Below are 16,178 nucleotides of genomic sequence, written 5' to 3' on the forward strand. Positions count from 1 at the left end.
GCTCTGGTTTCTGTTCCTCTTAACTCGTTCACCAGGATCTCCTGCTCATTTTACATTTTCTTCTTTCTCTGTGCTCACCATTCATCTTTCATCTCTGTACCTTCCCTTCCACTGCCATATCCAACATTTCTGTTTCTATCTCACTGTCTACCATTGCTCTCTCCCTGCCTTGTGCCCTGGGTCGAATCTCTCTATTCCCCTCCCTTCCTCTATCAGGTATAACATTTCTTCCTTTCTCCCCATGCACCATCTCTCCTTGCCCTCCATCCTATGTGCAACATTTCTCCCTCTCTCCTCTCCGTGCATGTCTCCCTCCCCTTCACCATATGCATGATTTCTCCTTCTCACCCCTTTCTACCTCTTTGTTATATCTCTCCCTTCACTTCCTCCAACCCATGTCCAACAATTCTTCCTTTCTTGTCTCTCCCCCCATGTGCAGCAGCTTTCCATCCTTCCTAACAGCAGCTTTCCATCCCTCCCTCCATACCCTTGTGCAGTAGTTTTCCATCCCTCCCTCCTGTGCAGCAGCCCTCCATCCCTCCTATCCCCCTGTGTAGCAGTCCTCCATCTTTCCTATCCCCCTGCGCAGCACTTCCCAATCGACCCCCAACCCCACCCCTCCCGTGAGATCTCAACTTTTGGGCCTCCCAAAGCAGCAGTGAACAGGCTGCTCGCAGCCTGCCCACCAGGGCTTCCTTCTGCCACATCATCAGTAATGTTATCAGAGACATGGCAGAGGGAAGGCCCCAGTGAGGCAGACCAGGAGCAGCCTGTTCAGAGTGCTGCCTCTGCCTGCTGGACACCGTTGTTGTTGTTGTTGTTGCTGCTGCTTTAGGAGGCTTGGAGGTATTGTCAGGACTCACTCAATCAGCGAGTCCGATTTTTCCAGCAAACAGACCGAATCAAATTGATTCACCAAAGTGAATCTGTAAATCAGGAAGCACTAGTGTACAGCTCTAAGGCGTGGCTTTCTGCATTGCCCCCACAGACCACAGGTATACAGTATGCTGAAATTACAGCAAGGGTGCATCATTTCTAGAATTATTTGTTAAGCAGCTGCACAATCCTAACAGAGAATTAGGCTCTGGGGACACTCCTTCCAAAGTTGTGTGTGTCTTCCCCAGAAATCAGTATATAAGCTTGCAACATTGCATGGGGGTCTCTGATACCATGCCAGATATATTTCTTTACACTCACAGATGCCAAATAATTCCCTTCCCAGGCTCTCTGAAGACCCATATCAGCTCTAGGGCCCTTCAAGGTTTCCATGGCAGCAACCTTTGCCCTGACCTGGGGCAGGTCTGCCGGAGATATGCTCTTGATGATTTGAGATGCTCGCCACCTGGGAAGAGAAAGGGTGGTGTCAAAACTATTCCACATCTATCACATACTTGGCCAAGAGGATTTACAGTCCATGAGAGCAGGATAAGTAAACCTGGTAGGAGCGTACAAACTTTCAGTTTTGTTGCTGTGAGTCTATCAGTTCATTTGATTTAGGATGTACAGCCAGAAGGGAGAAAGGGGGGCATAGGTGTTTTAGGTGTTTAGGGTGATCACCAGGTAACCCTTGCTCACGAGGAGCAAGTGATACAGATTCCACTTGCCGGGCCCATACTGAAAGGATCCCAGACTGATCAAGCTCTTTATTAAGTGGGATCCAGGAAGGGAGTTTCCAAGTCTCTATTTTCACTCCAGCATGGTGCTGATATCTTGGGATGGCAAATATACTTCCATACAACTCATTGCCCATGTAATGCATGTTATTGGCTGCACAAGCAAGCCTTAAATGACCTTCACACTTTAAACAGGGCGCACAGAGTGAAGGTACAACTCTGGCCACCTTGTGGGGCTGGTTGCATAGAACATACTGGGCTCTATCTGCTGTCATTTACTATGTTAGCACTGTCTAGAAATATATGCTCTTTCACTTTCTTTCTACCTACAGAATCAAACAACATACTTAAACTATTAGAGCCAGATTCAGGATAGCTGGTAAGTGCTGAAAGAATTTAAAAGTGGTAGGGAGATAGCAAAGGATAATCAAACCAGCCTCAGGTCATTCCAGAAGTACCTGGTGCATCACAACAAAGGGGACAGATTGCCCATTGGGAGCTGTCAGTTGCTTCTTCCACAGGATCTAGACTGGCCACTGAGACGAGATGCTAGGCTCCTGGGACCAACTGGTCTGGCTCAGCATGGCATATTTTACAATCTTAACCACAAAAAACACTTTCACCAAAAGGAAATATTGAAGGTATATTGAACAAAAGACACAAGCAAAGACCAGTCTTAACGGAGGAAAAAGCCTCAGACAGGGGCCCGCCCACCTCCACAATGGTGGAATAACGGTGTTCAGGCGATCACTTCACTGGCATAAAACCTCCTACTGTAATGGTCATAGCAATGTGTCGAAAAATTGCTTTCAGAATTGAGTGATGCAGAAGAAGATAATAATAACTTAACTTTCTCCTTAAGGATCGGAACACCAACGATGGCCAGTGTTTCACTGTCAAGGTGCCTCAGGGTGTAAACAAATCCGATCGCACTACAAATATAGACATAAAACACTCAAATCAGAATAAATTTTATGTCTATATTTGTAGTGCGATCGGATTTGTTTACACCCTGAGGCACCTTGACAGTGAAACGCTGGCCATCGTTGGTGTTCCGATCCTTAAGGAGAAAGTTAAGTTATTATTATCTTCTTCTGCATCACTCAATTCTGAAAGCAATTTTTTGACACATTGCTATGACCATTACAGTAGGAGGTTTTATGCCAGTGAAGTGATCGCCTGAACACCGTTATTCCACCATTGTGGAGGTGGGTGGGCCCCTGTCTGAGGCTTTTTCCTCCGTTAAGACTGGTCTTTGCTTGTGTCTTTTGTTCAATATACCTTCAATATTTCCTTTTGGTGAAAGTGTTTTTTGTGATTATTAGTGATATTCACCATATCCGAGTTTTTGTGCTATATTTTACAATCTTAGACATTTTTTTTCTTACATTTAAACTTCAAAGCCACTTTGGCTGGTGTCCAAGTGCCTCCACTTTGACAGATGTCTTGTGAGCACTCGCCTCGGGTCAGCCTGCCACCAATGTACTGTGTGAGGGTGGGGGAGAGGAGACGTACCGATGATAAATAGCCCGCAGTGCCTCTTCAAAACGATGCAGCACTTTGGGAGGAGTGGGCCATTTCACGTGCTTGCCGTAATCCTTCATGGTCCTGACGTGCTGGAAACGCTTGCTCACCTCCCTGATATAGGATTTCACCTTGTACTGGCGGTAAAAGCGGATGATAGCGAGGGCAGCTTTCATCCTTTTGTACCGACGACGCACCACCGCACCTAACCAAACCTGAGGAGAACAGAGAAAGAATATGCTTTCATATTGCACATGTAAACTCAGATGCCTCAGTAGTTAGGGTTATCAGATGTCCGGATTTACCCGGACATGTCCTCTTTTTAGAGGACACGTCCAGGTGTCCGGACAGCTTTTAAAACCCGGTACTTTGTCTGGGGTTTGAAAAGCAGATTGCATCAGGAGGGACATTCGCGCATACCCTCCTAACCAATGAGCAGGCTGAGGGGGGCAGGGCTAGGGGCGAGGTTGGGGGCGTGGCATGGGCGTAATGGGGCATGGATGGGTGGAACTGGGCGGGCCTGGGGGGCAGGTCCATGGGTCCGGATTTTCCGTATGTAAAATCTGGTAACCCTACTCTGTAGCATAATGACCCATTAAGGAGAGGGATTAGGATTTGATATATCACCTTTCCGTGTTTATTCATTTATAACCTGCTTTTTACAGAGCGGTCAACAGCAAGAACATACACAGTATTTAAAACACATCATACATGGTTAAAACACCAATAAATCAGCAACCAGCGCTTACGCCATCATAATAAACTCAGTCCCCATATTTCATTTTACAGAACAAGTGTCTTTTCAGTAATCTCTTAAAGGTGCATAAATTTCCCTGCTGTCATATATACATGGGTACTCAATTCCATTCCTGGGGACCCATACAATCAAAGCAGTTTACATATTATATGCAGGTTTTTGTTTTAATATACCTGGGCAATGGAGGGCTAGATGACTTGCCCAAAGTCAAACACAGATGCAGAGGGACTTGAACTCAGTTCCCCTTGTTGTCAGGCTACTACACTAACCATTAGGCCTACTCCTCCACCTATGCCTTCTTTATTCGCTAAGCTTTATTATTATTTTATACAGTGTCATGTATCCCCTGAAGAAGGCATCTATGAATGCCGAAACTGGGATCCTAGTTGGGACAATACAGTAGATCTTTTCTCCAGATTGATCTTCTGTCATAGACTTTGGAATTTCTGGTGAATCCCTCCATCTGAATGGACACTGTGTTATATATTTTATGTGTGATTTTTTTTAACCAATTTGCACTAATAAAGTAACTGTTTGGTTGACCTTTTAGACTTAGAGAAATCACCATCTTTTATTTCTAAAAGCACAACCAACAAATTAACTTCCCCATTAAAGAAGTGTTGGATATTTTATTTGAAAGTATCTTTATTGTATTTCGACAGCATCAGAATATGTGAACAAAAGTATGCATTAGAAAATCCCATGAAGTCTCTCCTACCCACCCCTGAGATATCCCAAATAAATTTCTCCAAAATCCACAAATGATTCTCCAACAGTAACCCCCCCCCCCACACACACACACCTGTTCTAATGAGAATTGTAGGTCTAAATGCTGGTTCAGCGTAGGATGATATTGAAGATCGAGGTGGGGCTGTGATGGCAGCTGTTATGGCTATGTTACTAGACCTTTACAACACTATGGAGGTGGCAAAACAGCAGCAGAGGTGGCAGTTCCGGTTCCTGATGCAGAGGCTTTTAAAGTCTTCTGTGTGGTACAGGTTACAGATTTGCACATAAGTAAGTTTCTTCATCCTGAGCAAACCTCAGAACTTGAGAAGTTGTGCATGGAAAGCATTCCTTATTCTGGTGACAGGGGACCTGACGGATTCAAAAACAAAGGATAACTTGGGCCCTAAATCAATTTGAGATGGAGTGGCAAATGTACCAAACCATTCTGAAGAAGTCAAGGGCTATGGAAAAGTGGAAGTAGCTAGACATCCGAGGGAATCATAGAGCATTCAATATTCCAGCCTGCAGAGTTTTCAGAATTACTACAGGTATATTGTTGCACTATATTTGAGATAGCAACTGAAATGTCAGGGGGAAGAAGGTTGGTGGGATATTGACTTGGTAATGCAAATTATTGGCAGATTTAAGCTTTAGAAGGCAAAGAATCTATGCAAAAGGTATGGGCTTTTTATTCAGTTCAAATATTTTATTAGTTTTACAAAATAAATAAACAAAAGTATACAAATATTAACTAAATGAGACAATCCAGTTGTACAGACCATAAGTAATATACAGGAAAAGAGTAATGATTATAAGACAATACAACCAGTTATCTCATGTCAAACATCAGACCAGTACATACTATTTCAGTATAGAATATGCATGCGAAGCATGGAAGAGAATTCCAAATGAGCATCACTGAATGGCTTAAATAAACTAAGAAGTGACTCAATATATAACGTATATAGTGTAATATGAGATACTAAATGTCAACGGTACAAAGCACAATACGATTGGACAGGGCTCCATACTCTAAAGTATGTACTAGTAGAATGATGTTTTAGAAATGTTATAGAGTAGATCGGAGAAACTTATAATGCCGCTTTTTAGGGCAATGGTCAGCCCACACTTGGAATACTGTGTCCAACATTGGTCTCCCAACCTAAAGAAGGATATAAAACTGCTGGAGAGGGTGCAGAGACGAGCAACGAAGCTAAAAAAAGGTATGGAGAATTTGGAATATGAGGAACGACTTAAGAGACTGGGATTGTTCTCCCTTGAGAAAAGGAGACTGCGAGGAGATATGATCGAGACCTTCAAAATACTGAAAGGAATCGACAAAATAGAGCAGGAAAAAAAAATTATTTACAATGTCCAATGTGACACGGACAAGAGGACATGGACTGAAGCTAAGGGGGAACAAGTCCAGGACAAATATCAGGAAGTTCTGCTTCACGCAACGAGTGGTGGACACCTGGAATGCTCTCCCAGAGGAGATTATTGCGGAATCCACCGTTCTAGGATTTAAAATCAAACTAGATGCACATCTCCTTATGAGAGGCATAGAGCAGTGGTTCTTAACCTGGGTTCGACCGAACCCCAGGGGTTCGGTGAGTCAGTCTCGCGGGTTCGGCAAAGGTCAAAACACACCTCTGACTCATATAGCGCTTCGGTCACGTTCAATCATCTATCAGTTATTCAGTGATTTTGATCAAGACTGATCGTGTACTCGGTTTCTTGATCTATCAATCTGTAACTAACGCCTTATATACATCAATCAATTCCTGATCAAAATTTGTGATTTAACTGATAAGATGATTGAACATGACTGAAGTGCTTATGATTCGTGATGATACGCCCCGCTTGTCCATAATTGGCTGCAGGTGATCACGCAACATTGCTTGGCCTATCTGTGCTGCAGGGGATTTGATGCGCACAGTAGTCAAATTGTAACTGTTGTGATGGTACATCGTGTGATACCTATCTTAATATTTTAATCCCTTACTAACTATGTCGAGCAAAATACGAAAGTGGTCAGACGAATATGTACAATATGGATTCACATGTATAACGGAACGTGATGGGAGTCAGCGTCCTAATTGCATGTTATTGCTAAGAAAGCTCTGGAAATTTTCATACCGTTTGTTACAACATATCTTTGCGAGCAATCCTTTTCGAGGATGCTGGACATAAAAACGAAGAAAAGGAACAGACTTTGTTGTGAAAATGACATGAGAGTGGCACTTGCCAAGGTAAAGCTGCGCATTTCTGAACTGGTCTCTGAGAGGCAACAGCAGAAGTCACACTGATTTGCAGTAAATTTCATTATTATGTTATTATTATTCAAAATATAGGAGAACTTTTTTGTTTTCAAAATTGATATTATTTTTTCCCTCACTGTATACCTATGTTTTGAATTTGTAAAAATCATATTTTATTTTTCCAATAAAGAAGGGTTCGGTGAACACGCATATGAAACTGGTGGGGTTCAAATTCCACTGTGGGTCCTTGTGATCTTGGGCAAGTTACTTAACCCTCTAATGTCTCAGGTACAAACAGTGTGAGAACCCTCTGGGTACAGGTAAATATCTACAGTACCTGAGTGAAACCCACCTTCAGCTAATACTGAAAAAAATATGAATTAACTACAAATGCCTATAAACCATTTTTGTTCCACATCCATCTCTTACCTAGAAAAATGCATACTTAAAAAAAACAAAAAACATTCAAATGAAACCGCCAAATTGTTCACTTTTTCCCCCCTCTTCAGTCAAGAGGAAAATGAACCCTGTGGTTTTGCTCTGATCCCTGGACCCTGAAATGGTTTAAAATCACAACAAATTGTCAGTGAAGCTGCAATGCAACTCAGAGGGCATCAGACTGAGTGGAAGGCAATAATGGGCAGCTTTGGGACAGGGCTATTTCATATTCAGACTGGGTGCCCGCCCCCACTCTCCTCCCCCTCCCCTCCAGATACACTCACACAACTAGCGTCATTCATGAGGACCAAGGGCCTGAGACAAGCTATCACGAAGCACAGCCCACTCTACAGGCTTTTAATGGCACAAACACAGATTGCATTAGAGAAGCATCCAAAGCAACCATGAGACAGGAAGTTTTTGCGGCCTCTCTGCTCTCAGTCACACACTCAATGGTTTAAATACAGAAGGAAGTAATGGATCAGGTGGCAAGTGATGTGAAGCACAGCTGCCTGACATGGCTATAGTAATCCATGCAGAAACATATATGTGGAGAGCCAGTGCAAAGCTTAATGGAGAAATTTCCGTGGCTCCAATTTTTATGTCATAAACCCTGAGATTCCTGCAATGGAACTGTCTGGCCATAATTACATTACATTACATTAGGGATTTCTATTCCGCCATTACCTTGCAGTTCAAGGCGGATTACAAATGGTTTGTCCAGAGACTAGAAGTATTTAGGGAGTAGTTTGTACATTTCTTAGAGTTAAGGATTACATCTGAGTTGACATGATATTAGAAGTTCATATGTAGTAGTTGCAGTTGATGCAGGTGTTAGTTCGGTTTTATGTGTTTTATGAATAGAAGGGTTTTTATTTCTTTTTTGAAGGTTTTGTAGTCTGTGGTCGTGGTCAATGGGTTGTAGAGTTGGGGGTCGGGTTTTGCAGCTTGAGTGGCTAGGAGGTTGTCGTACAGTTTTTTTCTTTTGACGTTTTTGGTTGGAGGGTGTGTGGGTTCTCCTATGTCTGGTTAAGGTGGATTGAACTAGTCAATTGTTCCAATTGGCTGGGCTGTCTCCGTTTATTGCTTTAAATAGTAGGCAGTAAAATTTGAAGTGTATTCTCGCTTGTATTGGGAGCCAATGTGAGTCGTGGTATGCCTCTGTGATGTGATCATATTTCATCAGTGAGTAGACCAGTCTTAGGGCTGCGTTTTGTATTGTTTGTAATTGTTTTATCATGGTTGCTGTGCATGGGAGATATAATATGTTGCAGTAGTCTATTAGACCCAGGATTAGGGATTGTACCAAGAGTTGGAATTGTTTTCTGTAGAAGAATTTTCTGATTTGCCTCAGGTTTCTCATGACTGCAAATGATTTTTTTTTTTTTTTTAATTGTATTATTGATTTGTGGCTGCATTGTACAGCCTCTGTCTATTAGCACTCCCAGGAGTTTTAAAGTGGGTTGGATGTGGTATGTTATAGAATTTATGACAAGGCTTGTTACGGTTGGGGTTTTGTTAGTTTTGAGTAGGATGAAGTTTGTTTTGTCCAGATTTAGTTTTAGTTTGTGGGCTTTCATCCAAGTTGCTATTGTTTCAAGTGTTCTGTGTATTCTGTCTGTCATGGATGGTGCTGGTTGGTCGAACGGAAGGAGAATGGTGATGTCTGCATAGCTGTAGGAGGTTAGACCTTGTTTGTCTAGGTAGGAGCTGAGGGAGGCAATGTATAGGTTGAAGAGTGTGGGAGAAAGAGGTGATCCTTGGGGTACTCCGCAGGGGTTAGACCATGGCTCAGATTTTTCTTTGTTTGTTTTAACTCTGTATGTTCTGGATTGTAGGAATCCTTTAAACCATGATTGTACCTTACCACTGATTCCTATTGAGTCCAGTATCTGTAGAAGGATGTTATGGACTACCAGATCAAAGAGAGAGATCTAGTTGGATAATTAGCATTTTTTTGCCGGTGCTGAGGTGTTGTCTGGCGGTGTCCATAAGTGAGCCAAGTAGGGTCTCAGTGCTGTGGTTGGTTCTGAAGCTTGATTGTGTTGGTGGAGTAGATTGTGGTTCTCTAGTTATGAGTTTAGGACTTTGGCTACGAGGCCTTCCATTAGTTTGACAGAGTGGTATTGAGGCTATTGGTCTGCAGTTGGATGGTTGGTCAGTTTCTCCTTTGGGGTCTTTCAGGATTGGAGTGATGATGATTTCGCTGAGATCTTGTGGGAAAAGGCCGTCAGTTAGTAGGGTTTGTATCCATTGCAAGAGTAGGGTGTGAAATAGTGTATTGGAAGCTTTCAATAAGTATGGGGGCAGTGGTTGAGGTCGCAAGTTGCATGGCTATATTTGTTGTAGAGTTTGTTGAAGTCTGACCATGGTATTGGTGAGAAGTGGGACCATTTTCTGTCTGCTGCAACTGCTTCTTCTTCTGTGGAGGGTGTTGTGATCTCTTCTAGGTGCATAGGTGTATCATTGAAGGTGGATCTTATGGTTGCGATTTTGTCTTTGAAGAACGTTGCTAAGATGGTGGCTGTGGGAACTTTGTTGCTTTTCAGGTAGGGTTTGGTGTCTGTGAGTTCTTTTAGTAGTTGGAATAGTTTTTTTGTGTCTTGGGTTTCTTCTCCTATTTGCTTTGTGTAGTATGCTTTTCGTTTTTCTTTTGATTTTTGTTTGTATTCTCGGTTCAGTTTTCTCCATGTTGCTTTTGTGGAATCTTGACTGTTTTTCCTCCATTTTCTTTCTAGTTGTCTGCATTGTCTTTTTAGTAGAAGTTCATTGTCGAACCATTTGTCAGATTTTCTATGGATTTTGGTTTTAGTTTGTTCTGGAGCTAGTTCATTTAGGGTTGCTGTGCTTAGTTGGCTCTATTGTGAGATTAAGTTTTTGGGGTTATAGTCTTGGATTATGGCGTCTGTTTTCGTCTCCCTGAAAAATTACTTTTCAGGTATTTTGGACTCAGTGTTTAAAAACATCGAGGCCAGGGATTGTGCCCCTTAGCTAGTCAGCATGAAGAGGGACTCAAGAGATGCCATCACTCCCTGGAGAAAGGGTAGTCAAAACACAGTTGAAGTGTTCTCTACTGAAGTACTGAACATCTTGGTGGAACACTCCCTCCTCAATCTGGGAACCTGGAACAGACATCAGGAACTGCCAAAGAACAGAGAGCACTCCAGGGCTGGGAGCATCCAGATAATCTGGTTTCTGTTCAGCACTTCCTAAATGCACCATAACTAGTCATCAGACATGATTAACATTTTTCCTCTCTTGCTTAAATATACATTTGCAACTAGGGAGGTGCCTGTCAGGCTCATTTAGGACAACTGCACCGTTATTGGTGGAAACACCACCCTGTGTCACGGGTTGGGTGTGGTGACTTCCTATTCACAACCTGCTCTTCTAGTCTTTTGGCAAAGAAGCTACATTGGATGTCCGCCAGGTAGGTCAATTCTTTCTTTTAAGTTTGAAGTAGCATGAAGGCCATAAAAACTGGAGACTCTACAGAAGGTAGAGTGGCTTTAACATGCTATAAATAGAAAAAGAAGCTGGTGCATGTTTTAATTATGTGTTACTTATAAGACGATTATCAAAGTGTTTAGGAGTCTATGCCTTGGAGTTAGGCCCCTAAATTGTCCCTACTGTAAACCCATGACAATGAGCACCTAAATTAGAATCCTAAAATGTGGATGGCTACTAGAGGGGAAGTGAGGTTGTTGTTGTTTTTTTTGGGAGGGAAGGAGGCGTTATAAGCTTATTGTATATACCCATATATAAGTTGAAGCAGTTTTGAAACTAAAAAGGGCCCAAACTGCTGTGACTCATGTATAAGTTGAGGCGCCCCTCTAGTCCTCTCTAGAGAATGACAAGGATATAGACTTTGCCACCATCTCTGTTCCATGGATAACTGCGGGAAACCATGACTTTGCCACCATCTCTGTTCCATGGATAACTGCGGGAAACCAACCCCATATCATTCTTTAAGAAGAGAGGAAAGGATCAGAGTACGAATGGGCACAACCACTGACCCTCAAGCCTTGCACTGAAGAATGCTGTGGTAGAAGGACTGAGATTGAGATAGACACTAATGAATGACACAAGACTGACTTTTTTTGGGGGGTGAGGGGGTTATCATAATTTTTGAAAATAGTGAACAAATACAATATCATTATCAAATATTAGTCAAATGACAATATAACAGACCCATTCTGAACACGATACTCCTTCCTCCCCAAAATGCAATGGGTTAAGTCCAGCATCCTTGGAATGTCTCTAGAGAACAACTTGTATAATGCATCACTACTACTGCTGCTATAAAGCCAGAGGTTGTGGTACGAGCGGTTAATGTAGCTGGTTTTAAGAAAGATTTGGAGAAGTTCCTGGAGGAAAAGTCCATAGTCTGCTATTGAGACAGCCATGGGGGAAGCCTTGGATCGGTAGCATGGAATGTTGCTATTTGGGTTTTTGCCAGGTACTTGTGACCTGGATTGGCCGCTGTGAAGATGAGCTACTGGGCTAGAAGGACCACTGGTCTGACCCAGTAAGACTATTCTTATGTTCAGCTTTGACATTAAATATACATAGTCCAATTTGAAAAATACTGCCATCTAAAGGAGGGGTGTGAAGCTGCTGCAAACACAGTTTTTGCCACAGTGAAGATATTTTATGTCAGTTTGGAATACTGTGTCCAATACTGGTCACCGTACCTTAAGAAAGACATGGCGATACTTGAGAGGGTCCAGAGGAGAGCAACTAGGATGATAAAAGGAATGGAGAACCTTTCATATGCCGAAAGGTTAGACAAACTGGGGCTCTTTACCCTGGAAAAGCGGAGACTGAGAGGAGACATGATGCAGACGTATAAAATCATGAAAGGCATAGAGAGAGTGGAGAGGGACAGATTCTTCAGACTAGCAGGGACAACAAAAACAAGAGGTCACTTGGAAAAACTGAGAGGGGACAGATTCAAAACGAATGCAAGGAAGTTTTTCTTCACCCAGAGGGTGGTGGACACCTGGAACACGCTTCCAAAGGAGGTAATAGGACAGAGTACAATACTGGGTTTCAAAAAGGGACTGGATGACTTCCTGGAAGCGAAGGGGATTGCAGGGTATAGATAGAAGGTTACTCTACAGGACATAAGCGAAAAGCGTATGTGAGTTTTAGGGTAGGAGCACTATCAGGTCCTGGACCTGAGGGGCCGCCGCGTGAGCGGACTGCCGGGCATGATGGACCTCCGGTCTGACCCGACAGAGGCAATTCTTATGTTCATTCCAAACGGTTTGAAGTTCAGCTAACAGACGGATATTGTTGTCCTGTGATTTGTTGTATTGCCTTCAAAACATTAGTCCCATATAGTTGCACTTTTGGGCATCCCCACCATATATGAAACGTCACCAAGTGCACCACACTGCCCATTTCCATGCTTAAACATTTTAAACAATTGCAAAGACGAGCAATACCAGTGGTATAATATTTTACGATAATTAATTGATCTCCAAAGGTGAAAGTGGGAATAAATAATATAACTTAATACATAACTCCACTTCAATAGCTGATAGGGTTAAATCTAACAGAAGAAAAAGCCTCAGGTCTATCTGGTAGAGCATAAAGCTCAAACCACCTCCGCCCACATCATTGGCTCAAAAAACTTCCGTACAGAATCACCCTTTGCCACTAGAGTTCTTAAGAGGAAATTGAGATTTAAACAGTAATGCTATCGATTGTTATAGACTTTTATGGCATCCCTTGAGTAGCCAACGTTTCAAGGATCACAGCCGTTTCTTCAGGGCTCTTCAGCTTGGAAAAGAGATGGCTGAGGGGAAATATGATTGAAGTCTACAAAATCCTGAGTGGAGTAGAACGGGTTCAAGTGGATCTCTTTTTCACTTTGTCATAAATTGCAAAGACTAGGAGACACTCGATGTACTTACAGGGAAATACTTTTAAAACCAATAGGAGGAAATATTTTTCATTCAGAGAATAGTTAAAGCTCTAGAATCAAGTTTCAAGTTTCAAGTTTAATAAAAAATTTGATTAATTGCTTTATCTGAATTCAAAGCGATGTACATATTAATAAAATTAAATTGTTAAAAATATTACTACAATAAATAAAACAATCTTGACTTAGGACAAATGCAACAATACTGGAAACATAAGGAATTCGTTGGGAGAGTTTACATTATAATAAAAGTATAGAAAGACATGAAGGGAGAGTACATAAGGGAGGGTAGGGTGATGGATAAAAGAAAAAAAAAAAATGATTTCTAAAATCTTTTTTTTTTTTGAAGGTCATGTTGTGATTAATTTAAGAATGCATCGTTGAAGAGAAAAGTTTTCAATTTACTTTTAAATTTATCGACGTTAGCTTCTTCCCTTAGATGGCTGGGGAAAGAATTCCAGGTTTGGGGAGCAATAACAGAGAACATAAACTGACGGCACGTATTTATAATTTTTAAAGACGGAATAGATAATAAATGTTGATCTGTAGATCTTAATGTTCTGTTGGTAGAGTAGGGGATTAATAATTTGTGAATGAAAGCCGGAGTTTTAAAGAAAAGAGATTTGAAAGTAAGAAGACCGATTTTGTATAATATTCTATGGGCAACTGGCAGCCAATGAGCTTCTTTAAGAAGAGGTGTTACATGATCGAATTTTTTAGCTTTACAAATAAGTTTAATGGATGTGTTTTGTATAATCTGTAATCGTTTAATTTCTTTTTGTGCTGTTCCTATAAGCAAAGAATGCATTGCCAGAGGTTGTGGTAAGAGTGGATAGCGTAGCTGGTTTTAAGAAAGGTTTGGGCAAGTTCCTGGAGGAAAAGTCCATAGTCTGCTACTGAGAAAGACATGGGGGAAGCCACTGCTTGCCCTGGATCGGTAGCATGGAATGTAGCTGCTCTTTGGGGTTTTGGCCAGGTACTAGTGACCTGGATTGGCCACTGTGAGAACGGGCTACTGGGCTTGATGGACCATTGGTCTGACCCAGTAAAGCTATTCTTATTTTACCCTCTTCTGCAGAGGGACAACTGCGTCTTTTACTTTGTTGTTCTAAAACATCAATTTGATGCTGCGATGTCTGCTCTGCCACTGCACGGACTAGATGTGCCGGCATAGAAATGGTCTTTCCACGCATAACAGCTTTGTATTCCTCTCACAGAGTTAGAGGAGTAACCTCAACTGTGTTACTACCCTGTTTCCCCGATGGTAAGACACTGTCTTATTTTTTTTGGAAGGCCAAAATATGCTCTAGGGCTTATTTTCGGGGGGATGCCTTATTTACATTTTTTTCTAAAAAGGGGGGGCTGTCTTATTTGACGGCTGAAGAATCGGTCGGCCGAAAAATCGTACCGTGTATGGCCAGCTTTATCCATCATACCATATATTGTACCATTTAATGTCCCCAATGTTCTCCATCAGGGAAACACAGTAAAAAGAGATTATTCTGTGGTGCAGCATCAGAGGGGACTTGACAATGTGAAACCATTGTTTATATACCGTATGCATTTGAAACAGGCTTTATATGCAGTAAGTGGTATTGCTCACAGCAAAAGAAACCTGTCTGCGTGTCTCACTTTTGGATGTTCTGGCCGTGAACAAACTCCTGCAGTCTCCGTTAGGGAGGGATGAGGGAAGCTGCCTGCGTTTCCTTGCGCGGAGTCACGCGCGCGCGCTGCAGTCCTGTCACTTCCTCCTCTTCGCTTCATGACGAGGCGCGGCACGCAGCCATGGAGGCAAATACGGTAGACGGAGGGACCACACGGAGTCACCCACCGTACCACCCGATTCGGGTAAGCGCAGGAATCGGTGGGTGGCTTATTTGCAGGGGGGTGCCTTATTTTACATTTTTTTCTAAAAAGGGGGGGCTGTCTTATTTGATGGCCCTGCCTTATCATCAGGGAAACAGGGTATATTTAAGATATTCTAAAAGATCCTTTTCCAATTGCAAAACATTAGCTGGATCTGACAAAATGGCATCATTTAAAAGCCAGTATTGAGTCCCCTTGGGGACTCAATACTAAAGGACGATCCAGCTGCAAAAGAGCACAATCAGACCATGTGCAAGTGAGAATGTCGAGGGAACGCATGTGGCAGAGAATGAAAGTATCCCAAACCTGGGGTTACCAAACGTCTATGAAAACCCTGACATGTCTTCTTTTTAGGCTTTTCAAAACCCGGCATTTGTCCGGGTTTTGGAAAGCCCTGACGAACTCTGGCTGCATATGGAGGGCACGGATGACATCACACACATTCGCGCATGCTCCAGGCCCTCTAGATGTGGCCGGAGCTTGTCGCAGAACAGAGGAGGCTTGCTGGGGGGTGGGGCAGGGCTGGAGGCAGAACAGGGCGGGGTTATGTGCCCAGGGTTTTCCTTTGCAAAATATGGTAACCCTACCCAAACTAATAATCAATATGGGAATAGGTTTCAGTCCAAATGTGATGCATTCTTGAAAACTCTTCATTGTGGTAACAGTTCTCATTACCATGCATAACTTTGTTACTGCCAACTTGCCACATTTCAGCAAGAAATGCAGGTATGGTAAGCACTGGGTATCACAAGAACAAAAAAGACTCAGAAGCAGGATGCCAGAAAACCCTTTGGCTATATCAGCTGATATTAACTTAGGAGGTTCGAGGACCTGAGCCCAGTGGTATAGCCATTGGTGGACCCAGGAAGGCAGAGGCCAACCCACTTTGGGCTCAGACCCACTCAGCAGCTGCACACCTCTGCTGTGATGGCAGGTATACCCATACCCGCCAGCTGAAGTCTTCCTTTTCCAGTGGCCAGAGCTCCTAGAAAAGCTCGTTAGTCAGCAACAATGTCATCTAGGCTGCCACTACCAGTAGCACATGAAGGGTGCCAGGGGCA

At 42.7% G+C, this 16,178-nt stretch overlaps 1 protein-coding gene across 1 annotated transcript in view; it reads right to left on the reverse strand.

The window, feature by feature from the left end:
- The window catches only part of MYO1D (myosin ID), a 227,078-nt gene that overhangs the window by 60,798 nt on the left and 150,102 nt on the right, over positions 1-16,178 (reverse strand). The window contains 2 exon segments of the mRNA XM_033918408.1: positions 1,198-1,342; positions 3,129-3,352. Coding sequence (XP_033774299.1) covers positions 1,198-1,342; positions 3,129-3,352 — 369 coding nt within the window.

The sequence above is a fragment of the Geotrypetes seraphini genome, chromosome 13 (genome assembly GCF_902459505.1).
Source record: "Geotrypetes seraphini chromosome 13, aGeoSer1.1, whole genome shotgun sequence".
NCBI classification, from domain to species: domain Eukaryota; kingdom Metazoa; phylum Chordata; class Amphibia; order Gymnophiona; family Dermophiidae; genus Geotrypetes; species Geotrypetes seraphini.